Here is a 12,762-nt window from a genome sequence, read left to right as displayed (position 1 = left end):
GTTAGGGAACATAATACAATGGCTCCTGTTAACTAACAGAGTGAGACACACAGAGGTGTATGTGCTGTCAATCAGAAAACCAAAAACATCTTCAGAGTCAAACCACACACTGGCAAAAGGACCTGCCTAACTTTGGCATCTAGAACCCTGTTAAGTGGCTACAGGGGACACAGAAGGCCTGCAACAGATTTGACCCTTCTTCCTATACTTAGCCAGGAAGGGATCCTCCTGAAGGATGACACTGACAATGCACCTTTAAGAAGTTACTGCTAGCTAACTAGTATAAGCTGATAGTTATGTTCTTAGCATGTCAGTGAATGTCTGCTAAGATGTGGGAGATGGTACCAGAGGGTTGTGACTTCATTGATAACTTATGAGACACAATGGGGCCCTGTCAGATCAGGAGGTAGGGCCACTGGCTTTAAGGAGGTGCATATAAGAATGAAAGGCTCTCAGAAGAAACTTCACTTTCCAGATAGAGTGAAGACCACTGCCCAAGCAGGGCTGTGAGAAGTACCTACCTGTGGGGGGCGTGGCTTGTAGGGTGAGCTGCACTCCAAGTCAGCCAAGATGCTGGTCAAGGAGTCGATCTCTGCATCCAGGCTGGAACGCCTTTCCTCCAGGGTCTTGCCTCCAGGATTTCCCTGCTGAAAACACATTCAAATTCAGTAAGCTTCCATAGATAACATTATGAGTTCAAATTTCTCAGTTGAAAATTTGCTCTTTTCTATTGTTTCCTCTCTCTCTCTCTCTCTCTCTCTCTCTCTCTCTCTCTCTCTCTCTCTCTCTCTCTCTCTCTCTCTCTCTCCTTTTTAAAGGTTTCATCAAATCGTAGTAAGGTGGGCAGGAAGAAATTAACACTTTCTAACAGAGAAGAAGACAGAAAAAATACTTGCAATGTTTTTCTCTAAAGCCATATACTTAGATATTTTGATGAAATTTTAAGTGAAAGAAATTAATTCCTCAATGCCTGCATTTTAGGATCCACACAATTGAGGCCCTCTGCACTCAGAAATCATTAATGGTACTTTAGTGGAGAAGCAATGGTTAAGAAGGAAAATAGAAAATCCACACTTGGCACCATGAAGCACGAGAGATCGGTCTCTGGTTAGTGGCAGTAGGCATGTACATGTGAATACATGTGAAGAAAGCCTAAGTGCAGCTCATAACACATGAAGCAGAAAGAGGTCACTTAGCACTCAGGTCACAGAGCTGTACAGGAAGCACAGATAGTGAGGATGTGTAAGGGAGCTGGGGAGCAATGGTACACATCTGTCAATGGTCCATGGAACCCGCACTCAGAACCAATAAGAGGAGAACTGGCCACAGTAGTACTGTTTGGCCATTTTCAACAACTATTGGGCAGAGCTGGGAAAAGCAAGGGAATAATTTTCCTACAGCTCAAAGCAAGGAGATAGACAAGGACGTGGCCCTAAGATTTGGAAGAAGGGTGAGGCAATAAAGTTACAAACAGAAGCAAATGAGTTCTTTGCCCACCATACCACTTTCTCTCAGACTTACATAGTCTTGTGGTACCACAACTTGAGTGAACTCTGATGTATCAATCCACCCAATGCAGTCAGCACAAGGAGAGCCCCAATACACCTTGGTCTACATCAGGCAAACTGGGAAGATCAACTACATCCATATTGAATATTGGGGATCAGCTCCTAAGATACCACCACACATTACCATGTTACTTCCTATATATGGGTACCTGTTATGGGTACCTGTTATGGGTACCTCATGATTTTGCCCCCTGGCATATACTACGGATGCTATTTATTCTTTCAATTCCCCCAATCCACTCTGTTTATCTTTCTAATCATAGCAGCTACTATCTAAACATTGTCTTTTTAGCCATTTGGGTAGGGTACTTCTCATCCCTACAATAAGGTAAGATTGATGAAGCACAGCTGTAACTTGTTTTGGACACACTATTTCCCATAATCTTGATCAAGGCCTGAAATTGGTCAATGGTCAATAGGCATTTTCTTAATTGATTGATGAATAATGATACTGTCAATGTTATAAGGATTTTCCTTCTGTAACCATTCTTGTATCAACAGTTTTGGGGTAAGGGGCATGAGGTATAATAGGAGCCAGTAAATACTCTAATATAGCATCTAAAAATGAAATTACAAGATTAAGTATATGTGGACCTGGGTATACATTCATTCAAATGGGTATCAGGCTGACTATCATACATCTCAAAGGCTGAAAGACTACCCGAGAACACGTGCCCCAGCCCACACTTGGGAAACAGTGGTATAAAAATAAAGGATGTGTTTTATCAGAATCTGAGATTCAGTGTTACTCAACTTTTTAATTTTATATTAGTATTAGAGGTCTGTGTATGTGTTCATGTGTGTGTATGCACACATGTACTCTCATGTGGGCACATGTGCATAGGCAACCACAAGTCATAGCCTGCACTGAAAGTCAGAAGATAACTTTGTAGAATTGATTCCTTCCTTCCACCTTCATGTGCATTCTGAGGACAGAACGCAGGTCATCAGACTTGTACAGCAAATACTTTTAACCAGTGATCCATCTTACTGGCCCATGACTAAAGTATTAAGGTTATAAAAATACTAATGTGCCCCTCAAAGGGTCAGCTATTTACCCACAATGCAATAGTGTGGGAATCTCAAATTGAAACGAGAAGGATCCCTTTCATTTCAGAGAGAGAGGAGAACATTCTGCATAACTAAACTACCATCCGATGAGAAGGCAGGGCACACCACTCCACAGGATGACTACCGAGAACCAAGTGAATTTCCTTTCTTGTCTGTGCCTCTAAAATTATCCTAAGCAGAAATTTGATGAGTGCATGCACACATGCACAGTAAATTGGGGAGGACACTAGATGTGAGTCGGGTTATATGCTTCCCTGAACTACAGTTCCTTCCCCTGGAAAGAGAAGTGACCATCACCAGCTTTAACTCGGTCAGAGATTACTTAAAGACTCAGATAAGAAAGTGGATGGGAACATACTTGGTAAACTGTAAAGTGCTATAATTACCATGATTTTCATAAACAGCACTAATTATAGCAACCAGTAACTATAAATTAATGGGCATAATATAACTATTGTTAATTCTTCTTCTTGAAGCAAGCATCACTCACTAAGTATTCCCTTGGGGTAGCAGCAAAGAGACAGGATATAAGCAGTTCTTCAACTTCTGTACTTTCCTGTAGCACAAAATATGCTAACTGACTATGGCCTGAGTCACAGGATTCTAACCACAAAGATCCAAGTCATAGGATTAACCTGAGCTATACAGTGAGATGACTAATTATGAACTGTGACCAGCCTAAGCTTGTAGACCTTCACTGGCTCCAGTCTCCTATGCTCTTCTCAGAGGTGGGGCTGATCCCCATTTCCCCTTGTCAGATTAGGTTGATGCAATATACGAACAGGTCCCAGCCTCATTCTAGTGGCTTCTGCAGGTACACCCCCCAAGCTGCTATACATGACCTCATATCATACCTTTGTGTCTACATTTTGATCCTCATGATGAACAAGGAACAGACACTTTCTCCCTTCAAGGTACCTCTTTTGTATCTTGGCTCCACCCCTGGAGTCTGCCCGGGTTCCCACACAAACCCTATTCTTAAAAGGCTCATCTACTTTCAGAACCTTCAGACTTCTGTCCTCTCTTGCTCTTCACAAAGCACTCCTAAATGCAACTGAAAGAAACCTACATCCTTACTAACATTCTCACTATGTATCTGCCTGTCAGCTAATGGTTACAGCATACCAGAGGCCAAACAACAATTAGAAGGAGTCCGTGGTGTTTTGCATTAATGTTGGTTCTAGATATCACAGGCACTCAAATTAAGTAGCCATTGTAATAACGGTTTTCCACCCTCTCCAGTCATAGCCAGAAAGGTCCCAAGTCTGGCTTCCTTGAGAAACAATGCTGTGCCAGAAGGCCTATGTGAAAGTTAACTGGGGAATTGATCCCCAAAACTCCTATTGAAGGAGCAGGAGGAGTGAGAGCCAATCCACATGGCCAGTCTGAGCTCAGCAGCAGTGTGGGCCACTCCTCCTGTCTCTAAGGACTGCATGGACCTCTTTTGATGAACACCCATTAGATCTCTCAAGCTTCTACTCTTGTCTACAGCTGCTGTAGGACTTAAAACTTGCCCATGCATCAATCAAGGGATGGAAACAGTTACAGAAAAGACACTGCACAGACAGTGCTGGTAGCAAAGAACTCCAAGAGTGCCAGTGTGTCATACCCACACCCATGCAGAGCTCACAAGAATAAGACAAAAAGACAAAAGCCAGGGCTAAGATGGTATCTACACACTGCACTCCCATAACTGGGCTGTCCACACAATGTAACTTCCAAAAGAGTCATTTCTATTACCCCAGGCATATATGAAAATAACTAAAGCTCAACAAACTACATTTGGGGAAAAGTGTAATTTTAAGTTGCAATAGTAGAATTATAGGGAGATGACTCCACCTGGCAAGAATATGAAAACAGACTATGAAAGATAGGTTCCCGACAGAAACATATGGCATGTGAGAGAAATAAGCCAAACTATACCAACAGATTGAGCAAGGTGGACTGTCCTTTAGCCCAAACATTGATAATCAACTAAGAGTAAAACGGGGCACTGGCACTAAGGAAGGTTGAAATAGCATGTTCTTTAACCATTGCTTATACTTATCATTGTTATTAGGAGTTAAACATATTTTTATGAAATAAAATTCTGCTCATAGATCTTTCCTCCAAATTCAATATTTCATCCCACTTGCAGTCCATTTCTATGAATTGTATTTGCTGCTTCAGCTGAACTATTTATAAGACGTTGCCTCCCTAACTTATGCGATTGCAGCCTGCATGATCTTCAAATGGCCAGATATGTCAGTATTATTATCATACCAGAGAAACTCAGCATATTGGCAGTACTACATACTTGCATATTCACATACTACAGACTTCATACCTACATACTCACATATGTATACTGCATCCGCGCATATTCTCATTTGTTTTCAAGTGTCATCACTGATCAGCCCTAGCAATCTTTTCATATTCTATTGTTAATTTATTCTCAAAATTGAATCAAAGGTCACACACTCAAGGAGATTATCTGGAATCTGTTTATTCCCATTGAGCACAGGCCAATTTGTCGGGCCAGGTTATCTTATAAAAAGTGAATGAAATGGATTTACTTGAGTCTTAGATTCAGATCAGACACACTACTGGGTAGTGTGTCTGGTATCCTAGACTCGTAAAAGTATTCCCATATATTAAACGTCAATATATGAGAGGTGCTACTCTTGAAACTTTGCCAATAATCTGCCCATTAGAGACCTTCCACTCAAGCGTTTTAGTGTTTACTCACAGGCCTTGCCTAAACCAAGCATGGCTTCACTGGTTGCATACCACTGAGCCCGTTCACCATTTATCAGCGGAAATGATTTGATCTTGCGTTGCACGCACAGAGTTGTGAGCATTCATTTCAGTGAGAAGTATGGGAGCAGGAGCAACTACTGCATTAGTGATCATTCACATTGCTGGAGGCCTTCTTCTGTGCCGATGAAAAGAAGAAAAGGAGAATGGTATACACACACACACACACACACACACACACAGAGACAGAGAGAGAGAGAGAGAGAGAGAGAGAGAGAGAGAGAGAGAGAGAGAGAGAGAGAGAGAGAAATATGAATGCACGTATGTATTCATATCTCAACAATTAAAGAAAAAGACCCTTGAATTTGAAAGAAATTAAAATGAGGATTTATGGTCAAAGGGAGGGAAGGAAGAAGACAAAATGATGTAATTATAATTTTAAAAATTAAAAATATTATTTTAAAAGGTCACCTTGGGAACCTGGTTTCCTAGAATCATAGTCAATATGCAATATCACACCCAGAATATAAAAATACAATACTAAGCATTATTCATGCTTAGTCATGACATGACTAGGCACATCACAGAAGTGGGACTAAAATAACCCAGGTGTGTTTGTAATTTCTCAATATTGGGAATGAAATAAACCAAAAACTTCTCAAAGAAAGTTAGGTTAAATGTTTTATATGGTAATATATAAATCCCACTTTAAGATCTCAAGAAACTCCTTATGCAAGTCATACAGAATGCCAAATGTGTTTTGACATGCAATGACCTGGACATCACTTCTCTGCCACAATACTATGAAAAGAATACCTTCCCAGACAACCTAAGAATAGAAATGAAGTTCATTTTAGGGAATCCAGGAAACCAATAACACAAGCAAAGCATGACTATAAATGTCCCTGTTATTTTCTTTTCAAGTCTATTTAGTCAGTATGAATTCAATTACATTACTTTTCTTATTACAATTATTAAAATTCATTATTCCCGGAATTCTAGTACTATGAAGGAGAAAAAGATGGCCATATCCAAAAAGATAAATTAAAATGCATATTCCTTATCAACAAAACTTGGTATATATCTACTTTAATGACCAAATTTTCAATATACATTATATATCATCATATATATTAAACTGAGGACATGATTAATATATGGCCTATTACTTTTTAATTAAAGAACTGCCCCTCAAAGACTTTTAAACACAATACAAGCCCTGGTATAAAGATTCTAGACTCAGACTATGAGAATTTGATACATAGATATAGTGTTTGTCAGCTTTGTAAGTTTAAAATATTGAACTGAGATCCCCAAGCATATCATAAAGTTGTAGAGATTAATAAATTCATATTTTCTGTGTTAGACAGTAAATATCTACATAATAAATACTTTGACCACATTAGCAACAAAGCAAACAATGCTTTGGCTTGCAACAACTGTATTGCAGATGTAACTTTTAAGTATATTCTGTTCTAAAACAGGTCAATAAGCTGGGGTAGGATATATGTGAAGTCACATTCATACATGTTCTAGTATTTGGACATTTACAAAGTTGATGATGGTTTTCAAATCTTTTTTGCTTGAGTTCTTTCCATGGTAAAGTCCCCCAACCAAATGGGAAAAACTGTTCTGTCCCATGCCAATTATTGCATGCTGTGTAACAATGATTATCATGAAAGGGGGCAAGGGGCTAATAAAACGTTAGGCCTCTGTGACAGGGGCACCAAAATAGTTCTTCTGAAAAATTCCTTCATAGACAATAAAATTCTAATAAAGAGGTAACAACGTGTTAACAATGCTAAAAGACTAAAAGGTGCCCCCCTATCCCCTGCAAATACTATGAAACATTTCACTGCCAAAGCACATACTTTGCTTCAAAGGATCATTTCAGAAGTCCATTAAATAAACAAGAAAGTTATTTTTATCCCCCCTTCTAGAAGAGAAAACATTGAGAAATGAGCTATTCAAGAAAACAAAACTTACTCATTTCCAGTCTCAGTGGTGGAATACGAACAGCGCAATGAAGGAAAGAAGAGCCCATCTTCAGGCTACTGCACAGTGCAACATGGACTATTCAGGTGTCTTAGAATCATTGTCAATAAGCTTTACAAGGAGACTTTGAGCATCTACCAATATCTTATTCTTTCAATCAAAAAGCAAAGCTTAAATAAGTCATCCAACCATGTGCTAATTATGAGACATGGAGACCTGTACCACAGTTCCTTGAATCCCATACACTCATGTAAAAGAAAAGGAAACCATGTAGTGGCTCTGAGCTGTAAAGCTCATAACCAAATGAGCTAATGTCTCACCATGACCAACTGCTTAGACATGTTACACCAAAGATACCACTTCTGTCCAATCCCACTTCCCTCAGAAATCTGACACCAGAGACAGATGGGATGGGAGAAGTGCTTAGCCTGAACATCTCTTCCTAGCTCTGTCATCATGCACAGTGGAAACCTGGGCAAATCACTGTCCTTTCTAAGCCCCTCACCAAGAGCCTGGACTTGCTCTTACTGCTCTCTTGTAAGAAGAAATTGATGCTCTGTCTATACACAAGACTGTACACTATGGTGCAATATGGGAGTATAAAGGATTTTAAGTTAATTTGTAGTAGCTTTTGTTCTTTTCCCCTATACTCATGTTTCCTGACCGCATTATTCTGTGTCCATTTAACTTAAGCATTATTTTGATTCTTGGAACTACAGACATTGCCGACACAACTTGACATATTCAAGTAGAATCAGTAACAATATTTTCTAGAGAAGCCCAATCTTTAAGAGTCACCTGCTACTTAAAGGAAATGGAAGCAACAAGGTGAGACTGGACTCCAGGAAGCAGTTAAGAGAGGGCAAGGTAAGGCACTCATCACATTTTATCACAGAGGCCTACATTGGACAAAACCTTTATGACGAATTGCTGAAATACTAGAGAAATCATATCTCCTAGCAATAAAAGGTGGGTTAGCTGCCAAAGAAACACCCCAGGTCTGGGTGCCATTTTCTCTTTCCAAACTTTCCTTTTCCATTCTGAGAAATATCTCTTGACCATGCAGCAGTCATTACCCAGCAATCTGGCCCAAAGCACCCAGCCTACACAGGCTCTCTGCACTACCATTGTCAACAGAGAGGTAGTTACACTTAGGAAAGCTTCAGCAACATCTCAGCAAATATCCTAGCATCCTTAGAAATCCATGGAGTTTACTGTTCATGCTGAACAGAATACCAAAGACCAAGAGGGAAGCACTACAGTCTATCCAAACAGGAAGTACAACTGAAGCTCGAGCTGAAAATGTCTCTCTGCTAAGCCCTTACAGTTTGGTTTACGTGAAAATGGATTGGAAAATACGGAAGATCCTTTCTACAGTCAAGCTGTGATTGAATGAGCTTTTTTAAATTGTCAAGAATGAGGTCATAGATGTAATCACATAAAAAGAAATGCTCCATTGATATGGGAGATGGCAAATTTGGTAAAGTTCTTGCCTCATGTCATAGTTAGGGTCACTATTGCTTTGATGAAACACTATAACCAAAGGAACTTGTGGAGGAAAGGGTTTATTAGGCTTATGCTTCCACACTGAAGAAACTCCAGATAGAAACGTAAGCAGGACAGACAGTATTCTAGAGGCAGAATCTGATGTATAGGACATGGAGGGGTGCTGTATACTGGTTTGCTTTCCATGGCTTGCTTGGCATATTGTAGCATAGAATCCAGGACTACTTGCCGAGGGATTGAAATATCCACAATGGGATAGGCCCTCCCCCATGAATAACTAATTTTAAAAATGCCTTACGCCTGGGTCATATAGAAGCATTTCCTCAATTAAGGTTCCCTCCTTTCAGATAACTCTATCTTGGATGTTAAGTTGACATAAGAGTAGTCATTGCATCCCAGAAGCAAGGGGACCAAAATTTGGATACCAGCATCTGTATTAAACCTGGGTTCCAGAGATGGGGAGGGAGATACAAGCAAATTCCTGGAGATAACTGATCAGTCAGTTATGTATTTATCAAGTCAGTTATTTGCCTACTAGAATCACTTAGTTCTGGATTATATACACACATAGACAGTCAGACAGACAGACAGACAGTGAGAGAGACAGAGAGACTTTCAATTTCAACAAAAACCCTAGCTTTGATACCACTCTAACAACCAATACCTAATGTAAGATAGTTTCCATTCACTTTTCTATAAATGTTATTAAATATTCAAAATGTACTGGCATGATGGACAAGAATGTAGATGGCAAAGTAGAAAGTGGTGTCAGAGGAAAGAGAAGGGATGGAGAAGAGGCACAGAGGAGGACGGAGAAAGAAGGGAGGATCAGTCCTCCCAGTGTGGTTTTATCTGCAAATCTCATTAGAAGTGTTCAAGTGGGTAAGAATATGAGACAAAAGACATGAAATAAAAAAAAAAAATCAAAAACAGACAGAAGAGAGAAAGTGTGAAAAACAGACAGAGCTGCATGGACAAAGGAGAAAAGTCTTGACCTTGGATGGACAAGACCATTTAAGGTGTTCAGCTGAAGAACAGGGGATTCTGGGGGAACAGTGTGTGCAACAGGATGTGCTTTGGGAGAGAAGACACCAAGGTCAGATTCAAAGGGTCATGTGTGATCACACTGTGCACATGTGCTGATCTTACAAGGTGCTTGGCCCAGCTCCCAAATGCTGATAGTTAAAGGATAAACAGAGCCCAATGACGAAGCAGAGAGTGGGCATGGGTAATTGCATCTTGGGATTCCGTGTTGATGTGGGAACAAACACATGGTATGAATCACATATATTTTAGGAAGTTCTCAGATAGTTTACATTAACACTCCCAACAGAAATTCCTATTTTTATGTCCAAGGTTACCATTGATAAAAAGTGAGTTTGAGAACAAATCAGAAAAACAGTGATCTGATCTCCCCTTAGTCAGGAATGTGTATGGTTCTATAATGAGTCCAACAATCATGACTGGAGCATGCATGTAGCTGGTACATTACAAATTGACAGGTGGAAATGACAGGTGACTTTGCCAACCTAGAGAATGAAGTCTTCAAGGCTCACTACTCAGCTCAACTTACAAATCCTTCCTTTAGTCTGAATGGTGCCCATGCCTCTGCAGTGCAGTCCTTCCTGACAAATGCTTCCTTGTTCACAGACGATTGAGAGTCATTGATAATCAAAGACCTACTGTGCTCTTGGTAAGGGCTCAGTGCTGAGTCTGTGTGAATAAAGACACCAAACAAAGGAAAAATGAAAGCCTGAACTGGTCACTCCACCTGCACTTTCCACCGCTCCACTCTTTCAGCCATGAGTTTTATTTGTAAGACATATTTTCCTTCAACTAACTTTCTCAGTTAAGTCTCCTGTTTGCTGTTCACACATAAGGTGGAATCTAAGTCCCACTGGCTTTAAATGGCAAGGATTTAAAGGCATATACTCTTAACAAATCCATGTCCTCTTCATTTTGGTTTTTACTTAAGAAACAGGAGAATAATATCACAATCTGAAAAGATAACTTGGAGACCAGGTGACAGAAGAGGAACCTAAGGTTGTGACAGGCCTTCTGTAACTATACCAACTAGATAAGTTCTAGGAAATGGTTACTGTGTAAAGTAAAAGTCCTGGTTCCAAGGAAAGGCTATGATTAACAAAGACAAGCAAGAATTGGGGTTCAAAGGGAACATACACCATCTTTGATTGTAGAAGTATCTGAGATATCTGTTAGAAGGTACATCCCTAGCACCTCCCATAGAGTGAACAAATCTAAATTCTCGAGTACCAAGTATTCAGTCTCTTTCCCAATTATTTTCTACACTAAATCTGAAACATAGTGTCATACATTGGCAGCCTATTTCTAACCCAAATGCTAACAGTAACTGGAATAATTTAATTAAAACCTCACAACTCTAAGCACATTTAGGCATAGTTCCTTAATAATACATTCTAATCCAATTCCTAGTGATGGAAAATGCTTTTCTCTCTGTTCAACAGTTCTCAATTCTCACCCTCAGTCCTGGTAAGGTTGAGTACAGCCTATTTCACTTCTCATTTGTAGGAAGAACAAATATGTTTACCACCTCCGAGGGGGGCTGTGACTTTCCATTTATTGGTGTTTATAAATCTTCTGAGTATGCTGAAAATCATCTGTAAGTTGACATTCTTTGTAGCGCCTTGTTGGAGCTTAATACACATTTAATTAAAGAACAATAGCAATACAAAGAAATCCAGGACTTATCAAGGCATTATTTTCACCCTCCTGCCACAATACTATCTGGAGACTGCACAGAACTGTTCATTACTGAGGGATTATTATCAACATCTCTTCTAGAAATACACACTTAACATTTGCCTCAGAGAATATTCTCATTCCACAAACACAAAAACAAGCCAAGCCACCCACCTGGAAGAAATCAAGAATCCTGTAAGTATCCTGCCCCTGTGTTCTCCACATCCTTCAGAAACCATTCTCTTTTCCAGAATTACCAATTGCAGCCATCAGGGCCACTACAAGCTCTACTACTGTTTCTTCTGCTGCCCAGTTGGGCCCCACCCTTTGGAGTCCATAGCAGATCACCATAGGCATGAACAGACAGCTTTTTACTGCTCTCTAATAATGCATAAAGCTTTAGATTACAAAACTTCCTCAAATGCTATCCTAACTGTCAAAGAGAACAATCCATTTATTAGAACTGTGTGTAGGGACTGTAAGACACTCAGGGTGAATTTTACCATGCACAGTTATGTGGAAGGAAGAGCTTTATCAAAGAAATACAGCTTCCCTGTATAAGCAGTCCAGAGCATCCTTTGTCTAAAGACAATACCCTAGCTGGGTAAACAGGCCACTGAGTGTGGAGTAGCACAGTCACTGGCTCCCAGGCCTCCCTACTGATGTGCAATGTTAGGTTTCTGTAGCATTTCTTGTTATCCTGGTTTTTACAGCTCTAGTCTGCTGTTCTGTGTGCTTTGCCTTGGCACACATAGCTGAAGTAGAGGAATCTGTGCCTAGTGCGATTGAAGTTTCACCAACAGAAAAAGGGGAAATCTTCGTGATTTTACTATTCTCACTATGAAAAAAAAATGCCATATTTATTTCCCCCTTTTTGAAATGGCACTAAGGAAACACATGTGAGGCTGCCATGAACGGAGGCTGTACTTTCCAAACAGTAGCAAAACACGAAAAATAGAAAACCTGGATTTGCACAAGAACTATATAACTTCCTCTCCCATTTCCTATCTTTATCACCCCGTGCCAGCAAAAGTAGTACATGGTAAACTCTTTGCAAGCTCACACTAGCAACAAAAGGTTAAGTGTGATACATAGTGCACTGTCTGCTTTCCAAATTTCCTACTGTGAAATCAAACAGTCAACAACCAATCTATGAATATCAACT

General features: G+C 40.0%; 1 protein-coding gene across 11 annotated transcripts in view; it reads right to left on the bottom strand.

The window, feature by feature from the left end:
• Lpp (LIM domain containing preferred translocation partner in lipoma) overlaps window positions 1–12,762 on the bottom strand; it is a 608,013-nt gene that overhangs the window by 308,100 nt on the left and 287,151 nt on the right. For all 11 annotated transcript variants that reach the window (XM_085832096.1, XM_085832095.1, XM_029470446.2 and 8 more), the window contains one exon: window positions 522–647. In XM_085832096.1, the coding sequence (XP_085688222.1) occupies window positions 522–647 (126 nt within the window). The remainder of the gene's footprint in view (window positions 1–521; window positions 648–12,762) is intronic.

Source organism: Mus caroli, unplaced genomic scaffold (genome assembly GCF_978045245.1).
Source record: "Mus caroli unplaced genomic scaffold, Mus_caroli_1 scaffold_17, whole genome shotgun sequence".
NCBI classification, from domain to species: domain Eukaryota; kingdom Metazoa; phylum Chordata; class Mammalia; order Rodentia; family Muridae; genus Mus; species Mus caroli.
Note: the sequence above shows the minus strand (reverse complement) of the source record. Positions and strands in the feature narration are given on the sequence as shown.